We start from the raw sequence: 21,013 nt of genomic DNA, 5'->3' as shown, positions 1-21,013 counted from the left end.
GCTATTTGAAGCCCCAGGTATACTTCATTTTCCACGTCCCGCTCCGTCTCTCACATGCGCTGTTGTACACGAACCGTCTGCACAGACATAAAAATTGGTTGTGCGGACAGTGTGTGTAGACGTCCAGTGACCCTCCTGATGATGAAAATCACGTCAGTGCGCGGACTGTCGCGGAACACGGGAACCTGAAATATACTTTGGGCTTAATTCTACCAATAATGTGGTCCGTTGCAACAACTAAAGTTTCTTTTCCTTCAGGTTCAGTCCAGACTCGCGCTACCTGGCTGTGGGTTCCAGTGAGAATGCTGTGGATTTTTACGACCTGACATTAGGACCGCAGCTCAACCGCATCAACTGCTGTAGGGACATCCCTAGCTTTGTCATGCAGATGGATTTTTCTGCTGACAGCTGCTTTGTGCAGGTACAGCATGTGTTTATGTGTGTCTTTGACATTATTACAAAGTACACTTAAGTGGTCTTTTATTTAATTATATAATACCATCTGCAAACACGGTTTAAAAAAAAAAAAAAAAATACAATTTTAAGATTTGAAGTAGGCCTACACTACAAATGCACAAGTGTACTGTTTTTCACAAGGGTGCTACACCATTCTAAATGTCGCCACCAGGGGCCAAAAGGTGAAAGAATATCTCACTTGTTTTTGTTCCGCTCTGGCTCACAGATTGATCATCGGTTCATTCCGTTGATGTCCACACACACCATCCACGTGCAGCCGATTTTTGTACAAGTGATTTGAGTGCTTGAAAAGAAAGGTCCACTAGATAGTACTCAATTATTTAATGCTCACAGTCAAAGGATTATACTTTGAAAGAGATGGAGAAGAACATGGAAAACGAATTATACCTGCACCTTAAGCCAGGGTTACCCACACTTGGGTCTCTGAGGGAATCTGATAATTAATCTAATCTAATAATTAACTCTCTCCCCACCATTGACGCAAACAGGCGTGTTTGACTTGAAGCGGCGCTGTGCAGACCGATCAGTGTATGACATAAAAGTACGACATTAGAGAGCAGACGGCTACACATGCTTTCGAATCACGCTTGCAGTACTTGGATGTCATACACCATGTCATGCACAGCGCCGCTTCAAGTCAAACACACCTGTTTCTGTCAATGGTGGGGAAAGAGTTTTTTGACAGAATTTTCCGGCTTTCCGTGTTTTCACTGTTATATGGTAGGGGGCGCTATTGCACAAATAGTAGAGAATCTCAGAATCAAAACACAGGCAAAAAAGCAGCAGAAAAAAAGCAATAAAAGGATTGCTTTTGCACATTGTGTGGTCTTTAAAACAAACAAACAAACAAAAAAAAAAAAAGCTTTTTGTTCAAAATTTTGCTTTTTTTTTTATGAAACTTCCCCACATTCAGATATTCATAAAATAAAATATTCTGGGGGCCATTAAAGTTTTGTGAAAATGATCAAATATGTGGGGAAGGAGTTAATTAAATTAATTAATTAAAAAATGATAATAAAATTAACAATAAAATAATAAGAATTAAAAATTAAAATAAATTACTTACTAAAAATCAAAATAAAACCTAAATATTATTTGTTTTTATTTTACAAATATTTTATTTGTTTACCTGTGTGTCCTGTGACCATTAAACAACATCTGAGAACTGTGAATGTGAATGTGTTGTTAAAGGTGCCCTCGAATGAAAAATTGAATTTATCTTGGCATAGTTGAATAACAAGAGTTCAGTACATGGAAATGACATACAGTGAGTCTCAAACTCCATTGTTTCCTCCTTCTTATATAAATCTCATTTGTTTAAAAGACCTCCGAAGAACAGGCGAATCTCAACATAACACCGACTGTTACGTAACAGTCGGGGTATACGCCCCCAATATTTGCATATGCCAGCCCACGGTCCCAACATTATAAAAGGCATTAGACAAGGGCAGCCAGTATTAACGTCTGGATCTGTGCACAACCAAATCATCAGACTAGGTAAGCAAGCAAGAACAATAGCGAAAAATGGCAGATGGAGCAATAATAACTGACATGATCCATGATAACATGATATTTTTAGTGATATTTGTAAATTGTCTTTTTAAATGTTTCGTTAGCATGTTGCTAATGTACTGTTAAATGTGGTTAAAGTTACCATCGGTTATTACTGCATTCACGGAGACAAGAGAGCCGTCGCTATTTTCATTTTTAAACACTTGCAGTCTGTATACCGTAAAACTTCAAATAATAGCCCGGGCTTCTATTTACCCAAATCGCCGAACTGCACCGGCTTGTATTTGAGACAGGCGTCTATAAGAGACAGGCCTTTAATTTAGTGTTGAGATGTTCAAGCATGACAGTAGGAGGTTACCACATTATATTACGTTTTATTTATAATTAATTTGAATGTGTTTAACAAATCATTTAATGTAAGAAATGTCTTTGGCTATTGGCAGCATAAAAAATAAACATAAAAAACGAAACAATGTGACCGCAATGGGCAGAACAATACAAGTTACCCCTAAACGAATGTGTTTAACAAATAATTTAGTGTAAGAAATGTCTTAGATTATTGGCAGCATAAAAAACGAAACGATGTGACAGCAATGGGCAGAACAATATAAGTTACCGCTAAATCCATCGAGCATATGAACTTGTTGCCCGAAACATATCAACAAGAAAGAATGAAGGCTACCCTGTAAAACAACTGCAATCATGTGATAGAAAATTACTCTATTCATCACTATCATCATCCCGCGATCCTCAATTACAAGTTCATTGGCGAATTCCTCCTCCACGTCGCTCTCCTCCACTTCTCCTCTCCAGCCTCCGCTAACTCTGCCTGCCTTGCTTGCACTAACAGCTCTCGCCCAGATGCGCACGGCTCTCCCTCTTTGAAACAATGGATAAGGTGATCCTCACTTCCATCAGAAGCTACTGTCAGGCCACATACCTAATGATAACATCCCGAAGTTAATGAAATATATTATCTCCTCTTTCTCCCTCGCACACACACGCGCGCGCAAGCAACCCGATACTAAAAAAACAGACCAGGCCTCTATTTGAGACCGGCCTTTATTTACCCAAACCTGTCGTCACACCAGGCGTTTAAAAGAGACAGGCGTCTATTTGGGACTCGGCTATTATTTGAAGTTTTACGGTAATTCATAAACACAACTTCATTCTTTATAAATCTCTCCAACAGTGTAGCATTAGCCGTTAGCCACGGAGCACTATCAAACTCATTCAAAATCAGAAGTAAACAATATAATAGTATACAATACTCACATAATCCGACGCATGCATGCCGCATGCATGACGAACACTTTGTAAAGATCCATTTTGAGGGTTATATTAGCTGTGTAAACTTTGTTAAGGCACTGTTTAAGGCAAGCGCGAGCTCTGTGGGCGGAGAGCACGGGATTTAAAGGGGCCGCAGCATAAAATTGGCGCGTTTATAATGATGCCCCAAAATAGGCAGTTAAAAAAATGAATAAAAAAAAAATCTATGGGGTATTTTGAGCTGAAACTTCACAGACACATTCAGGGGACACCTTAGACTTATATTACATCTTTTAAAAACATAATCTAGGGCACCTTTAAATTATTGAATTAAATTAAAATGTTTGGGAATCACTGCCTAAGCTATTCTTTACAGAAAGTATTTGATTAAAGTTAGAAACATATAAGGTTCTTCTTCTCTATTTAAAAACAGTGTTGATATTGTAATGATTTTCTCTATGCTGTTTTTCTGCTAGGCAGCTTTAGATCAGCTCTACAAATGTATTCACTGTCTGTGTTCTCTGCAGTTGTCTACTGGTGCTTATAAACGTGTAGTCTATGAGGTGCCTTCTGGGAAGCAAGTCACTGAGCAAGCAGTGATAGACAGAATAACCTGGGCCACATGGACAAGGTAATGCTGCAATGCACCCACACTTCTCCTCTGGTCAGATCAACGAACATGGTGTGGTTTAATTCCATATATGTCTGATATTTGCTGGCCAAAGCCCTTGTAACTCCATTTGAGCTTGATCTTGTTAAAATGTTAATAATATAACGACACATGCAAGTGTCTGGCCATATATAAAGCAACAATATTTGCTTTGACAATGCAGTTTTTAATTAATGTAAAAATACAGTGTTTCTTTTTTTTTTTTTTTCATTTTCTGAAAGGTAGCATTTTTTCTCCTGACAACAATGATAAGTATCCATTTGGTAAGGAGGTTAGATAAACTTATAATTTTATTCAGTTTAAATTTAACATGTTTTTCCTCAAATAAGTGGTAAAAAATTACACAGCAAATTACCTTCTGTTTTCGGCTAACTCAGGGAATCTAATCCTGTCTGGACAGGAAAGTTTGTGGTTGCTGCATTGCTTCTCATTTATTTTGTTACTCAAGCTAAATTTCTTGTTTTGCTGTCTGGTGCACCTTTATTATAGACCTCCTTGGTAACAGTTGATGGTTCCAGCTCTGCTGGCATCCCATAAAATAGAAATGAAATCAATAAAGAGTAATCTGAGACAGTACTGCAGTGTTTAAGTGTTTGGGTGTCTCTGTAGTGTCCTAGGGGATGAAGTGGTGGGGATCTGGTCCAGGAACACAGATAAGGCAGACGTAACCTGCGCTTGTGTGTCTCACTCCGGCCTCAACATCGTGACAGGCGATGACTTTGGAATGGTTAAGCTGTTCGACTTTCCGTGTCCAGAGAAATTTGTAAGTATACTGTTTTTTTTTACAGGAATAATATAAGACATGTTCCTGGATCAATGTATTTTGTTGATCCTGGAACAACATTCCAGTCCCTGAACCTAACCCTACCCATAAATTATCTTAAATGATAGGTGAATTACACTGATGTAGAAGCACTTAACCCAGATTGTAAGCCTAAACTGTAAACTTGACCCTCAAATCTGATTGGTTGATTGGAATGTTGTTCCAGGATCAGCAAAGATGTTGATCCAGAAACATGTTGTACTTGGTGAAATCACGTTCATCCATGAGGTCTTAAGGATGGAAAATAAAAATTCTGTCATCATTTACTCACCCTCATGTTGTTCCAAACCCATATGATTTTCTTCCATGAAACACAAAAGAGATGTTTTGAAGAAGGTTCACGCTGCTCTCTTACATACAATGAAATCGGATGGGGACTGATGCTGTTGAGAAGCATCAGGAAAATTCAAGTGCCATATTTGAATAGACACCATCCAAATGTGATTTAAAGAGGTCACGCGCTGCATGTTCCCTGTGGCCACTTATAATGTTGGTATGATTTTTACATGCAATGCAGTCATATTATATACATAAATGGCCATGTTCCACCCTTTTCTGAACCTCTGATTTAAACACTGTTTAAGGAGCATGTCTCCTTTAACTTAAACAGCAAGTCTTTGCATATCAAATAAGTGTTATATATGTGAAACGGTTCAAATTTGTGGTTGTGATTACAGTTTCTGTGATTAACTAAACATAAGTGACCCAAGTCACTCAACTATACGACAGTAAGAAACACAAATATGTCCTTTTTGTTCCAAAACTGACCTGATTTCAGTCCCCTTGTGAAAAAGAGGTGCTCTTATTATACTGAATGTGCACTTGTAGTGTACTTCATATCTTAAAAGTATTAACGCTTTATTTTACACTTTATTTTATTTTCACTGTTACATATGTTACATGCAGTTACTATAGTAATAACTACAAATTATGCATAATTGCATGCTACCAACCCTAAACCAAACCAACTTCAGTGTACTTAAAGAGAGTACACTTTCATGACACTTTCTAGACTACAGGTTTAAAAAGTGCATTGTTTTAATAATCTATTGTGGTTTAAAGAAGTACACTTATTTTGATGTGTTGACTAACATACTAAAGCACATGTAAAGTATTTCATTATAATTTTAAATTTAAAGTTAATAATATTTTAAATGTACTCAGTTGCATCATCATGTGTAATTACAAATATATTTAAATACATTACATACAAGTTTCTATAAAAAATATATTAAATTATATTTTTGTGTACTATAGTTGCTTGCCAGTATTCGACAGTACACTTTAACTTTATTTCAAAGACAATAGAATTATGAAATTACATATATTGATGTACTTACACCCTACCAAATTGGGTCATAAAAGCACTCCAAAGTTCAGCTGATTGCATTTAATATAAATTTAAACGAATACATTTTCATTTAATTGTAAATAACATGCAATTACTGTAAGTGTCAGTACACCCTTAAGTATATTTTTTATTATTTCAGTAATAAGTATGCTAAAGTGTACTTCTTTTTCACAAGGGTCAATAGTGCTGTTCCTACAGATAAATAGAAACCACAGACTAACTTTCGCTGTCTCTGCATATTGTATAATGCCCTAGCATGTGACAGCACATCACAAGACAGTAAAGGGCTGGATGTGACAGTTTTTGTCAACACAGAACAAAACATTCTCACAACAGCCAAAGGTCAGCTGTTGAATTAGACCGTAAAATCTTTTGTGTTTTCATTATATATGCATACTTGTTATATATTAAAATAAAATGTTCCCTCGTCCACTCTTTTGACCTGTGCTGCACATATTTCTGCTTTATCAAGGATAAAATTGCAAATTGTCTCACTAGAATCTGTTTCCTCAGGCCAAACACAAACGTTTTCTGGGCCACTCTGCCCACCTGACCAACATCCGCTTCACCAGTGGGGATCGCTTTGTCGTCAGTGCTGGAGGCGATGATAGAAGGTGCTTGTTCACTTGTGCTTTCGTTATGTTTCTCACAGGCCTCTATCTTTCTGTACTTTCTTTAGCATTCTTCCTATTTAAAATCAACATTTAGAGAAAGTTTCAGTGTGTTTTCTATGTTACAGTTTCAGGATCCAATCTAAGTTGTCAGCTTTGTTTTACTTTTAACAAAAACTTTAACACGTTTTGTTCTGTTCTGTTAACTCGATAGATAGATAGATAGATAGATAGATAGATAGATAGATAGATAGATAGATCAGCATCATTACTCCAGTCTTCAGTGTCACACAATCCTTCAGAAATAATTTTTTTTATGCCAATTTATGTTTAAGAAATATGTATTATTATGTTTTGAAAAAAGTTATGCTGCTTAATTTTTTTTGTTGAAACCACAATACATTTTTTCAGGATCCTTCGGTGAAGAGAATGTTCAAAAGAAACAGTATTTATTTAAAGGTGCCCTAGAATCAAAAATTGAATTTACCTTGGCATAGTTGAATAACAAGAGTTCAGTACATGGAAATGACATACAGTGAGTCTCAAACACCATTGTTTCCTCCTTCTTATGTAAATCTCATTTGTTTAAAAGATCTCCGAAAAACAGGCGAATCTCAACATAACACTGACTGTTACGTAACAGTTGGGATCATTAATATGTACGCCCCCAATATTTGCATATGCCAGCTCATGTTCAAGGCATTAGACAAGGGCAGCCAGTATTAACGTCTGGATGTGCACAGCTGAATCATCAGACTAGGTAAGCAAGCAAGGACAATAGCGAAAAATGGCAGATGGAGCAATAATAACTGACATGATCCATAATAACATGATATTTTTAGTGATATTTGTAAATTGTCTTTCTAAATGTTTCGTTAGCATGTTGCTAATGTACTGTTAAATGTGGTTAAAGTTACCATCGTTTCTTACTGTATTCACGGAGACAAGAGTCGTCGCTATTTTCATTTTTAAACACTTGCAGTCTGTATAATGCATAAACACAACTTCATTCTTTATAAATCTCTCCAACAGTGTGTAATGTTAGCTTTAGCCACTGAGCACAGCCTCAAACTCATTCAGAATCAAATGTAAACATCCAAATAAATACTTTACTCACAGGAATCGATGCATGCATGCAGTATGCATGACGAACATTTTGTAAAAATCCATTTGAGGGTTATATTAGCTGTGTGAACTTTGTAAATGCACTGTATTATCGTCGAGAGCTCGGGAGGGCAGGGAGCGTGCGATTTAAAGGGGCCGCAGCCGAAATCGGTGCATAGTTAATGATGCCCCAAAATAGGCAGTTAAAAAAAAATATATGGGGTATTTTGAGCTGAAACTTCACAGACACATTCAGGGGACACCTTAGACTTATATTACATCTTGTAAAAACAAACAAAAAAAAAGGGTACCTTTAAAATAGATAATTTAAAATAGATTTTTCTTTTGTATAAAACAATGTAATGTCTTTACTGTCAATTTTAATCAATTAAACGCATCATTTCTGAATAAAAGACTCATTTAAAAAAACGTACCTATCCTAAACTTTTGAATAGTAGTGCATGTATATGAATATTTCGGAACAACACATGACTAACAAATGAAAAATTAGGATCCAAAATTTACTTTTTTGCCATATTTGCTAATGTTAAGTGAAACTTTAAATGAATGAATCAATCAATCAATGAATCAATCAATCAACCAACCAACCAATCAGCTTGTTCGAGATGCATTGGCAATCGATTGGAGAGCAGACAACTACTTATGCTTTTGAATCGCTCTCGCTGTACTTTGATGTCATACGACGATCATTCTGCGCAGCGCTGATGCATCTAGAAAAAGCCCAATCAATCAATCAATCAATCAATCAATCAATCAATCAATCAATCAATCAGCCAATCAGTCCTAAATGTTGTACAATGAAGAAAGAAACTTTCCCATTTATAATAATATAATTACATTTTCTCTGTGTATGTTCTACAGCCTGTTTGTTTGGCGGTGTGTCCACGCTCCTCACTGAGGACATGTGGTCTCTTCCCCTCTGCCTCAAAACCATCACGAGCCCAGCTGACAGCACGAGTGAACAGATCAGACGCTGATCTTCACAGAGTCTTACTACCCGTCTGATCCGTGACCGGATGCATGTGTCACCCATACCTGAACTGAGCCGTTTTTGAATGATAGTTGGGCCAAGGTGTCACAAGACCCAACATACAGTAAAAGATCTGTCAGATGTGTATGTGTTTACCCCTCACGTTTTTTTTTTTTTTTTTTTTACATTTTTTATTATTATTATTATTATTTAAAAGAAAATCTTGAGCTACAAGTTGCAGGACGTAATTTATTTTGGAGTCCGTCTGTATCGATGATTTTCTTCCAACTGAGAAAGAACTTGTAGCAAGCGAAGTACGATTAGCCTTAAACTACCCGTTGAGTGTTAATTTAGGTGTGGTGTTTTTGTTGGAGATTTTCGTTTTATATCATAACCTGATTGTTTTGTGTTGTATTTCTTAATGTTGGTTTAGTTGGGTGATTCTTTTCAAGGTTTAATAGATCTCCTGTGGCCTTCTCCCTGAATGTAACACTGGCGTTATATTCTAGGATGTCAGCATGCCAAAGCATTCTATGCACTGTATACTTGACCTGCTCACTGTGGTTGTCCAGTGGTCTTTTAATGTTGATCTTGAACGTGATCTGATCTCCCTTAACAGTAGATGACACTCCTAACCTCATATGTAGCAGCTTTAGCTCGACTAGTAAATGTCTGTGTGTGAGTAGGAATGAACCGTATGCTTCGTGTTTTATGTCTGAGATCAAAGTTTAAAAGAAAAAAATGGTGATGCAATCCCTCAGAAAATGAATGAAAAGAGTTTGTTCCAATGCTGTCTTATCTGAATTCACTGTTCATCTTGCTGCTGAAGCCTTTATGACATCACAATCATTCTGATTAGGAATCAGTTTTTTATCATTGTTGGGTTTTTTTTCCATTTGATTTTACTCTGCTGGATTGCCGAGGCTCAGAGTGAACTGAAGATATGAAATGCAACATTTTCTCTCCTTCGGTGTTAACATTCTGATCGAAAGAGATGCTTAATGCGTATTATGATTTTCTTGTTATCGATGTAAATATCATTTGTAAAGACATTCTTTTGTATATTTTTGTGAAATGTTTCTTAAAAGCCAACTTTAATAATAAAAAAAGATGTACATATATGACACATTCATGTAAAACATTGTCATAGTTATTGAATCGTCTCATTCAGATTGCAAGTTATAGAAATCTCACTCGTTCTAAAGCGACGTGGACTGATTGTTCTGGGTTCAATACAAATCTGCGGCATATTGTTGATTATCAGAGTATAGTTTACAGTAATGTAATTAAAATGAGGACTGAGTCAAAGTTCTTTTATCTTGTTTTGAACCCGGAACATTCCTTTCAATCTTTTGGCACAGTTTATTTGATCTTCTTTCAAGGGAAAGACTTTGTCAGTGTAAAAAAAAAAGAACAGCACACTACGATAATGAACTTCCTCATTACCCAGATAATATGATATTTACTTACAGTTTACTGGTTTTTATAATGCAATCAGGAAGCTTATTAACCCAGTTCTATGATCAATCCATCGTTTAATTCAAAATACACATTTTCTGAGCTTTATCTCAAGAAATGTTGATCACATGATTCCTCCAAACACTGTGATGCAACAGGCTCTATTCCACAGATTTAAGAATCTCAACAGGCAATGGAAAATTGTATGATCTTATAACTTTATTAGAAATATATTTACAATCTTCCTTATATACAACACACTAACATCTGTAGGTTGTGATTTTCTTCCATCATGTCATTTGTGGCCATATATCAGAATCTCTAACGTTAGCTTATTATTATGCTTCTGACTGATCTTAAAGCAGCACATAGCCATGCATGCATAAATAACTTAATAAATTGCAACGCTGTGATGGAGAGAATATGTGTCAGAACTTCACAGAGAAGGACGAGCCGCATGAGCAGCCGTGTTCAGCCTGTGGGTTCTTCAACACCTGAAAGGAAGAGCGGATGAGCTCCTGACTGAAGTCAATAGTGGATCCTTTCACAAACTCCAGACTGTCCTGGTCAATTATTATCCCAACACCATTTCTTTCAAACACTCTGGAAAGAAAGAGAAATAAATGCAAGAAATCAAAAATTCATTTCTTAAATTATTTCTGCAGTATGAATCTTAAGACTTGGTAACAAAGGAAGGCACAAATCTCTTTATTTAGAGAGTGAACTATTAGAAAAGTTAGATCAACAAGATACAATTAACATAGAATTAAGTTTTACATTGATTAAAAGTCTGTACCCTTATCCTTAAAATGGCGCTCTCACCTCCTTATTCAATATTCATCCAAATTGTGTGAAAATATTTTTATTATTTAGCAATAATATATATTTTTTAATATGTAGTAACACAGTTTAGGCTCTTTCTACAGCATCAAACTTCCTAAGATTTTGTACATAAAATGATCAAACAAATATTTTTCTTTTATATGATACTAAAAATAAGTATATAGGAATACCATTATTTTATATTAATAAATATAAACAGAATATTTTTAAGTAGAATTTAGTCTAAGTTACATTAACATTTTATTCTAATTTATAACATTTTTGTTTATTTATTGTTTATTGCTAGAAAACAACAAAATCATGGGTTTAAACTCACTTAAAGTTTGGTAAAATGGCTCCAAAACTCATATAAAATACATTACATGTAAATATGACATGATATTGACCTGAGGTTGATGGAAAAACATGAATTTCTGAGTGATTCAAGTTTTTCAAGCCCTGTTTGAGGATAGTGCCTACGCACTGATTTTTGTAATTACCTGTCATCTTCGTTTCTAACACCATCCACTGAGAATTTATACTGGAATCCTGAACATCCCCCTCCCTCCACTGATATCCTCAGATACTCTCCCTTAACCATAATCTCACCAAGCCTCTGCAGGAATAAAAACAAAAAAAACAAATACATTTTTATTTGATTAATTTTATTTGTTGTTGTCCATGTCTAGTATGATGGGGTTTTTTGTAACTGCCAAAATTGTGATGTATGATGAAGTGTAGGTGAGTTCAAACCTTGACACAGGAATCACTGAGAAGAATGTCATCAGCTGCAATGGATGAGTTTTGCAGTTGTTTGGTGGAGGAGGCGCTGCTGTAGCGCGCAGTGGAGGTGAGAAGAGCTGGACATGTTCTCACTGTATGAACTCTGGCCGAGGAAACGCTAGACAACAAAAACAAACACACGTGACACACTGAACTGCTGCACACAATGCCCTTGATCACACTAACGTAACCAGTTTCGATATCCACAGCACAGTAATATGGTTATATAACATTAAAAATAACTATGAAACCAATTAAAGCTTTATTACGCTTAATGTGTGTAACAGAACGGTTTGTTTTTAAGCAACCGACAACAATTTCACCGTAATTAAAGCAAAAATTTTAACGTAACAGTAACATGTGGCGATTATCATTCGACATTCAAAAGTGTTGATGTGCTACTTTAAGTTATCAAATGTTGTCATCTGTGCTGTTAGCTTTCAATCGCAACTGTTCTCAAGCTAGCTAGCTAAGCTACCTGCAATTGCTATATTAACCGAAGAACAGGTACCAAACAAAGTCGTTTTATATTAGACATTACATCCGGAATATATCACTGTCATTTCGATAATGTGTGCATACTTGAGAAGGTAAAATGACGCTGTTTTAGGGGCGCTTATGAGCAGTCTTCTTGCGAATGACATCTTCTATAACTCGGATAGGACTGCGCATGTGCATAACGGAGTTATCTAGAGTGTGGGTTGCCAGGTTCTTGTTAAAGGGTTAGTTCACCCAAAAATTAAAATAATGTCATTTATTACTCACCCTCATGTCGTTCTGCACCCGTACAGTTCCTATTGTTGATGAAATCCGATGGCTCAGTGAGGCCTCTATTATGGACCCATTCAAACTCTCAAGGTCCATAAAGGTACTATTAAAAACATATTTAAAACAGTTCATGTGAGTTCAGTGGTAACTTAATATTATAAAGTGACAAGAATACTTTTTGGCGGCAAAAAAAAAACAATATAGTGATGGGCCGATTTCAAAACACTGCTTCGGAGATTTACGAATCGAAATTTTTACATTTTCAATTTAATTAAATTGTACATAAAATCATTATTAACAATATAACCACTGTTATATTGTTGCAATTACACCAGAATACCTCTATTTTAAAACAACAATGTAACTTTTAAAGGGATAGTTCACCCAAAAATGAAAATTTGATGTTTATCTGCTTACCCCCAGCGCATCCAAGATGTAGGTGTCTTTGTTTCTTCACTAGAACACAAATGATGATTTTTAACTCCAACCGTTGCCGTCTGTCAGTCAAATAATGCTAGTGGATGGGAACTTCTACTATAAGAGTAAATAAAACTTGCTTAGACAAGTCCAAATTAAACCCTGCAGCTCGTGGCGATACATTGATGTCCTAAGACAAGAAACGATCGGTTTGTGCGAGAAACCGAACAGTATTTATATCATTTTTTTTACCTCTAATACACCATTATGTCCAACGGCATTCATCACTCGATTCGTTTGGTCTGATCGCGCTCTGACAGCGGCAGTGATGTCTCGCTCTCATTGAAGTATATGCGCGAGACATCACTGCCGCTGTCAGAGCGCGATCAGACCAAACGAATCGAGTGATGAATGCAGTTGGACATAGTGGTGTATTAGAGGTAAAAAATGATATAAATACTATTCGGTTTCTCGCACAAACCGATCGTTTCGTGTCTTAAGACATCAATGTGTCGTCACGAGCCGCAGGGTTTCATTTGGATTTGTCTGTCGTGTTTTATTTACTCTTATAGTCCAAGTTCCCGCTGACTTGCATTATACCACTGACAGACGGCAGCGGTTGCAGTTAAAAATCATCATTTGTGTTCTACAACATCAAATTTTCATTTTAGGGTGAACTATCCCTTTAAGAATGCGCTTTTTCACCTTATACAGAATACAAAAATGCAAACATTTTATGGTTTATTGGTTTTAAAAGTTTATATAAGCTGTTTCATTTGCCGCCACAAATGAAGAATGACCCATCAACATCTTGAAGAAAGTAAAGTTTTGGTAAACATTTTGAAAACCGATATATTAAAATGGTTTTACTTCCCCTTATCAACCTTTGCGTAAACATACTTGCCTGAAAAGGGGGGTTTTGAAATATCTGGCAACAGAATGCCCTCCTGTTTCCATGAGTCACTGCTATTGGTTAAGAGTTCGCCGAAAGGCGTGTGCGTCAAAAAGACGCCCACACAGAAAGTATTTGATTGGTGGAGACAGTCATACTTACTGATCTCGTGACAAGGAAATCGGGTGTGAGCACAGTCTGGTCTGAAGGAACTGGTGAGCAATTAATTTAGTTAGTAAATAAATACATTATAAGTGTTTTAACGTTTGAACTCACTCCTATTTTGTTATTTTTTGAGTTTTCTGTGTGTTTATTGGTAACGGTAACATTCATCTTCACGAGGAAGTATACCGAAAGTACGCAGAGATTCACTGTCATGTGATTGACCGATGTTGTTCTTGTGTTTGTTGTAGTCTCTCAGTCAGATAGTTTGCTCTTTCTCGACAGGATTCGTCTGAACCATGGATTACCGTATGCTCTGCGTTGTTTTACTCTCTTTCCTCGCCTACGCTAATTCTGAGCAGGTGAAATTTGTGGACTGTGGTAAGTACTCAATCATGTTTATATATTTAACAAATATAATAATCTGTATTGTCTTTCTGCCCTGTTTTTTCAATCATTGCACTTCCTTACAGGTTCAGTAGACGGAAATGTTGTGGAGGTTGACATCCAGCCCTGCTCACAACAGCCATGCCAGCTTCACAAGGGACAGTCCTATACAGTCAATGTAACCTTCAGCAGCAGTGAGTGGCTTTATACATCCAGTAGCAGCTTAAATAAATCAGATCTAAATTTAGGAAAACAACAACTTGTTTGTATTTCCCATAGGTGTTGCGAGTCAGACCAGTAAAGCTGTGGTTCATGGAGTGATTGGTGTTGTCCCGGTGCCCTTCCCCATCCCTTGTGATGATGGTTGCAAGTCTGGAATCCAGTGTCCTATTGCTCCACAAAAAATGTACAGCTACGTCAACCAGCTGCCCGTCAAGAGCGAGTATCCAACAGTAAGTGTTTAAGTTCCTCATCTTTCTCTAGTTCAAACAGTGCTTTAATATCACAGGCATTCACTTAATTTATTTTTGGTTTGTTTATTAGCTAAAACTGGTTGTGGAATGGGAATTAAGAGATGACTCCAACAAAGATTTATTTTGCATCAAGTTCCCAGTTCAGATTGTGAACTGAAGGTCTACACTGAAGCCAGGATAAAAAAAAAAAACGCTTACAAAGGGAAGCCTCTGGATGTGTGCCTAAACACTTTTCTATGGACTTTTTTTAGATCTAATATTAGTAGACACAGATTTTATGATTTATACTACTACTTTTTTGTTTCTAACCCTGACAGATTTGTTATTTTAACATTTATCTTTAACTATGCACACAGTGCCACTCTACAAACATTGCCTAATCTTAGTTTGTTGCTAAAATTGTCAATGATTCACCAGAATGAGACTCTGACAAATGACAGTGGTCAGTGCCGGTGATTAAATCAAGTATGCGCTAGCTGCTGTGTGGCTAGACAGTGTTCTAATGTTTGTAATCATACCATCTTTGAGCAATTATTTGTGTATTTTTACTTGCATTTTTAAATCTGCATATTTAATAAAAACTTGAATCTTAAAAAGAGCGTATTTTATTAAAACATTGGCGAATGTGGCCAGTTTTGACACGCAACTATGTACGTTACTGAAGTAAACTATTTTTTTTAATGGTATACAATGATTTGAGTATTTTTATCCAGAATGTTAAATTGGGGCAAAATTCAAATATTCCCAGTGTTCTCACACCTTTTGATCAATGTTTAAGATGTGGGAATGCTGTGTATATATTGATTATATAGACTTCTATGACCATTTTTAATGGTAAAGTTTCCATAATGGTGGGCATACTGTATCTAATGTTTATGCTCAGCTGGTTAGCTAAGAGTGCACTCCAGTTAAACATAATACTGTGTCTAAAAGGCTCAATGTAAAGCTGAAAGTGCTTTCTCTGCAGCTAAAGATATCTTTATTTGACGTGTTGACTATTAAAGTGATCTGTTCACTGTTTCTCCTTTCTGAGTCCAGTGTCTTGTTTCAGTTCTGCTTTCTGACAGCTGCTTTTTGTTCATTTTTGAGAGGTCACCCATCATGTGTTTGTGGGCTTGTGGTTACTAGGTCAGTTGTGACAAGTTCTGTTTTAATAGGTTAAAAATTTATCATGACCAAGAAGAATTTGTAGTTAACTTTAATGTTTAAATATTGAACATTAGCAATAACTTCTTCACTACACAATTATTTTACTGGAAACTTGCAAAAAGAAACATCACTGTCTTTAAATAAACTCTTAAGCAAGCAGGATATGACTATTGGCAAAACTGAATAACCAAACCAAAATAACATTTGAATGTGTGCTTTTTATTACAAGGAAACAAAAGCGAGCAACATTTCTTACAGAAATGAAGTTACAGGTACAGAAGTTATTTGTGCCATGTACATCATACTCGTTTTCCTCTTGGATGTTTGAGCAAACATTCTGTAAATTATTTGGATGCTTGTTTGGGACAGAGATTAGTGTATTGTGTTTGACAGGAATTTGTTAACCAGAGGACCGCATGTGTTCATTGGCCCTGTTATCACAAAACGGCATACCATTATCATCTACCTTATCCAAAACCAGTTGGAAACACACATCAATTTCACAGGCATGCTAAAGATGGCCAAAATAAAAACAACATGAGGTAGAAACCCATCATACAAGAACTTCCTGTATGCGTTTAAGTATCTAAATGCTGTTCTAAACCTAAAAGAAATGGAATGTAACTTTTGTAGCATATTTTTACGCAGCCCTTTCAAAGAAAGCCAGAAAATGGCTGCTTTATTACCTTTTAGTGCAATTCTGCGCAGTATTGAACATGTTTTAACCAGTCAAGCAAAGGTTCTACATAACTTAAAATCTTTCATCCCCAAAACAATAAAAATTTAAAATTTTTAAAAAAACCACCAATACATGATATATTGGCTCTTGCTGATACAGAACTATCATCAACCATAGGAAATGTCCCTCTCTTTACAACAAAAAGTCAAGCATTGACATCCACACAAACATGCTGTTATGTAATGAAATTGCAGGGGAAAAGATTCTGCTCAACTCAGAAGTATAAAGCTTCTGTTTCAGTGCTAAAATGCACTGTTTTAAGAAAGCTGATGAATGTCTCTTTTCTTCAAAAAAATACCTTTTTTTTTTTTGGCTCATCAGTCCTTTCTCCTGTTTTTGACAGATTGAGAAAGAAAACAAAGCAATAGACATATATTCCTACAGTCACAAATGGAGTTCGATACATTATCAATAGCAAGCCAAGAGAAGAAAGTGAATGTATCAGGATTTTTTTCAGACAACCACTATCTGGTAAACAGGTTAAATTTACACATTTGAATGAAAGTAGTAAGGCATCTGATATGTTTTTAATGATAATACCTCAAAGAACCATGCTGTACAGTAGACAGAAGTACAGTATGGAGCTCAAAAACTCATTTTACAGGACTCAGTTAATCCAAAATCAGAGCACTTGTATGTTAACATAAGATTTTAGTTCAAACATTTTTCCATAGCCCACATAACAGCATTTCTGAGGGTTATTTCACTTGCATAAATGTTAAATAAAAACAGAGTTTTCATCTGGGCCCATTGTGTTATAGCGCTGCCTCCAATGATACCTCTCTAAATAACAGTAAAATACTTTAAAACATCACAGGCAAGTCAGTTTGTCAAATTAACACCAAGAAGTTCTGTTAAAACATATCACAGGCTAAAAACTGATAAAGGTACCACTGATGCTTAAAGCTGAGAGCGGCACAGGACTTGGTAAAACTGTTAGCAAGCAAAATAATACTGAACCCGTCACTGTCCATTTTGTTTGAGCCTCTCCAGTCTCTGTAGCAGAGCATTTCCAAACGCTTCTCTATATCCGGGGCTGAGGGAATCCAGCAGCGAGTAAACAGTCTCATGATACTGGGTGTTCAAGCCCTCGTCCACCTGATCAAAGGTGTGACCCACCACCTGACAAATAACAAACAAGTCTTTAGGACTCAGTAGAAACATACCATCTGGTATTTCTCACTTTTCATCTTTGTGATCAGTGGCAGGACTGAAGAAAACAAGTGTTACTTTGTAAAATTAACGTACTATATTATGTTTCAATAATTCGTTCTTTGGGGACTTCATGGTACTAGACAATATTCACCTTTAAATTATGCGACATTTCTATACAAAATACAAATATTAGAAAAAAAGATTTCATATCTTCAGCTGTTAGTGTTTAAAGGTACATTATGTAACCTTTTGTTTTTGTTCAAAATTAAAGAGTCAATGGCTTTTCAGAGATGGTGAGAACTGAAGGATTTGAAATGTGACACAGAGATGCTGTTAGACTCAACAGGTGAGTATGGTATATTATTGAACAGATAAATTGCCATATGTAGCTTAGTGAATGTTTTGTGATCCATATTCATCCACACAGTCAGGCAGAACCAAAGCACAGTCAAAACAATGTTCTTCCTCAAAATGCATGCAGTTTTTTTTGTTTTGTTTTTTACGTTAGAGGGCCAAAAGTTACATAATGTACCTTGAAGTTAAAAACAGAGCAAAGTTATTTAATGGAAGGCAGACTGGTGCCGTCTGGTGGAACAAATGAAGAAAATCATATGTAATACCATGGCGTAACCACTGTATAGCCCTAATATAATTATTAATAATAATATAATATAATTATATATATATATATATATATATATATATATATATATATAAAAATAATATAATATGTATATATAAAAATTAAAGTTGTGATAGTCTTTTTTCCCCCTATAGTGACATATATCCAAATAAAATGGAATGTTGTACAAGAAAAAATGTAGGGCAGGACTTGATTTTGTCCATCAGGAATCGATTGGATGGTTAGATTGTTGTTTTTTGTTATTGCTGAAATCTAATGTGACTGACAGGTTGTCCCACCCTGGCACCTGTAAACATCATCAGAGAGGAGATGACATTGGAAGAGGGAGGGGAAATTATTTTGATTCAAGATCACAAGGGCACTTGTATAAAAAAAAACCCTATATATATATATATATATATATATATATATATATATATATATATATATATATATATACATATATACACACACACATACATACATATATATATTTATAAATATTAATATTATTGATGTGCACAGATAATTCATAATAACTACTGCAATATACCCAAACAAAATAAGAATTGCCAATTTTGATTTTATGATGACTTTAAAGTAGAGGCCTATATTGAAAGTGGACCCATCTTCATCTTTTGGAAAACATCAGATTGTCAATATTACAATCAATGCTGTAGAGAAAATGCTGTTAGAAGGTGATACTTTATCACTCACCTTTAACCCTGCCTCGGTGAGCTCTAAGCAGTATCGGTTTCCCTCTCTGGTTTCCACGTTTATATACGCCATATCTAGTCCGCTGGTGAGACTGTGAGAGACGTGCATGTCTGTGACTGCGAAGAGCACATCATTGACCACCGCCTCTGCCTCCAGCCGCATGTCTTTAACCTCTCCCAGCTCCACACAGCGCTCCTCATACGAACACATAGACAGGTCCTCTGGCTTACAGTCCACCTCCATCCCCTACAAACAACAGCGAGCCTCCAGATTATGGATTATCAGACAAATAACCCGCAGAGATGAACTGCATGTTCATAAACATCTGACGTCGACTGATCATGAGGGGGCGCGAGCACTGTAAAGTCATGCTAACGCCTCAAATTCCTCCACTAACAAGTCACGAAGTACGTTTTGCTCTTAATTTTTGGAAGAAGCACTCAGTTTAATGCAAATCATCGGCGTAAAGTAATATGTAACTTGCATAAAGGCAATCTGAAAGATATTAAGGGCTAGCTAACAATATTATTACTGCCAATCGAGGCTCTTGTAGCGTTAAAGTTCCATATAACGCCAATTCCGGGTTATATTGAGAGAATAATAGTCTGACAGCATACATAAGAGGTTAATATGTTATATGATAAAGTCTGAAGCGATTAATATTTATTTATTAACATAATTTTATAAGTTACTAACCTCCTCCTGGGGTGGTTCGTCAGAACACTTCCGGCTCATGCCGGCTGGGACTCATATGTGACTCAATTATGCGCAGCAGTTGCGCAGACGAGCTTCTGCGTATCCGCCTCAACAAACGTTACGATATTTTAGGAAACAAATTTATAGCAAAATGTCTAAATCTATAATTTAGCAGTTGGCCATTTAAGATAATGCAAAGCTAACAGCTAAGTTCATTACGTAACAAATTGTGCGGGTGGATGCGCGAGCTTTGGGGGGGCGGAGGGGCTTCTAGAGAATTCTTTATTTTCCACAAATAACATCAAAGCATTGTTATTGTCCAAAGATGTGAATACATTTAATTTACTTCATTAAATTTGAAAAAGTTGTGTTATTTTTCTTAAATGTGACTGTTTTTCGTTATTCAAAGGTGACATCACTCGCATTTCCACAAGTGTTCCTACTGAAATTCACTAATGGAAATTTACTGGATTGTTCATGCATGAATTGAAACTTATTTATGTCTTAAGATCCCATTATTCGCATTAATTCCTAAACTTTAAATGTATATTAACTCGCCAACGAAAAATGGTGAGATGAGTTGGTTATTAAAATCAATTTATGATGTAATGTTAAATATATATACATATATACTGGCGAATAAATTGCAGAATTTTGGCCTGTTTCGGAATAATATTATACTGTATTATGTAGTATCAGTTTGAAGTATGTAAATACAGGCTAACGGATCAATCACATATTTAAAGAAATAGACAAAAGATATGACTTAGAAACCTTGATATCAGATCATCAACTAAATTCGTTACACCATGTAATTTAATCCTACTTACCATAAATAAAGTGACTTTACTATTAAAGCTTTCTTCCAATTCGTAGTAAAAAATACACTCCTGTAGCTGAGCGGGTGAGCTGTGTAATGGCTGCGCAGAGCGGATGCTCGTGAACACTCCGCGTGGAGCGGCGCG

At 36.0% G+C, this 21,013-nt stretch overlaps 4 protein-coding genes across 8 annotated transcripts in view; 2 read left to right on the top strand and 2 right to left on the bottom strand.

Moving 5' to 3' along the window:
• The window catches only part of eml5 (EMAP like 5), a 101,492-nt gene extending 91,538 nt beyond the window's left edge, over positions 1-9,954 (top strand). For all 3 annotated transcript variants that reach the window (XM_048191618.1, XM_048191617.1, XM_048191616.1), the window contains 5 exons: positions 259-421; positions 3,786-3,889; positions 4,538-4,691; positions 6,616-6,716; positions 8,700-9,954. In XM_048191618.1, coding sequence (XP_048047575.1) covers positions 259-421; positions 3,786-3,889; positions 4,538-4,691; positions 6,616-6,716; positions 8,700-8,736 — 559 coding nt within the window. In that variant the 3' untranslated portion in view covers positions 8,737-9,954. The remainder of the gene's footprint in view (positions 1-258; positions 422-3,785; positions 3,890-4,537; positions 4,692-6,615; positions 6,717-8,699) is intronic.
• Positions 9,955-10,467: 513 nt separating this feature from the next.
• Positions 10,468-12,586, bottom strand: isca2 (iron-sulfur cluster assembly 2). The gene is made up of 4 exons (XM_048191620.1): positions 12,454-12,586; positions 11,842-11,989; positions 11,589-11,704; positions 10,468-10,869 (listed from the first exon to the last, which is right to left on the bottom strand). Exons 1-4 carry the CDS (start codon positions 12,513-12,515, stop codon positions 10,695-10,697), a joined length of 501 nt encoding a protein of 166 aa, XP_048047577.1. The 5' UTR covers positions 12,516-12,586; the 3' UTR covers positions 10,468-10,694.
• A 1,438-nt stretch (positions 12,587-14,024) lies between these two features.
• On the top strand, positions 14,025-15,990 carry LOC125268969 (NPC intracellular cholesterol transporter 2-like). 2 transcript variants are annotated; one of them, XM_048191621.1, is made up of 5 exons: positions 14,025-14,163; positions 14,396-14,491; positions 14,584-14,691; positions 14,777-14,949; positions 15,041-15,990. In XM_048191621.1, exons 2-5 carry the CDS (start codon positions 14,410-14,412, stop codon positions 15,125-15,127), a joined length of 450 nt encoding a protein of 149 aa, XP_048047578.1. In that variant the 5' UTR covers positions 14,025-14,163; positions 14,396-14,409; the 3' UTR covers positions 15,128-15,990. The 2 variants fall into 2 exon arrangements, with proteins under 2 accessions (XP_048047578.1, XP_048047579.1); XM_048191622.1 differs by lacking the exon at positions 14,025-14,163 and adding an exon at positions 14,241-14,304.
• A 327-nt stretch (positions 15,991-16,317) lies between these two features.
• LOC125268970 (gsk3b interacting protein) lies at positions 16,318-21,010 on the bottom strand. Of its 2 annotated transcripts, none has more exons than XM_048191625.1 (3): positions 20,879-21,010; positions 19,353-19,598; positions 16,318-17,980 (listed from the first exon to the last, which is right to left on the bottom strand). In XM_048191625.1, exons 1-3 carry the CDS (start codon positions 20,879-20,881, stop codon positions 17,822-17,824), a joined length of 408 nt encoding a protein of 135 aa, XP_048047582.1. In that variant the 5' UTR covers positions 20,882-21,010; the 3' UTR covers positions 16,318-17,821. The 2 variants fall into 2 exon arrangements, with proteins under 2 accessions (XP_048047582.1, XP_048047581.1); XM_048191624.1 differs by lacking the exon at positions 20,879-21,010 and adding an exon at positions 20,049-20,215.
• Positions 21,011-21,013: the final 3 nt, after the last annotated feature.

Source organism: Megalobrama amblycephala, linkage group LG5 (assembly GCF_018812025.1).
Source record: "Megalobrama amblycephala isolate DHTTF-2021 linkage group LG5, ASM1881202v1, whole genome shotgun sequence".
Lineage (NCBI taxonomy): Eukaryota > Metazoa > Chordata > Actinopteri > Cypriniformes > Xenocyprididae > Megalobrama > Megalobrama amblycephala.
Note: the sequence above shows the minus strand (reverse complement) of the source record. Positions and strands in the feature narration are given on the sequence as shown.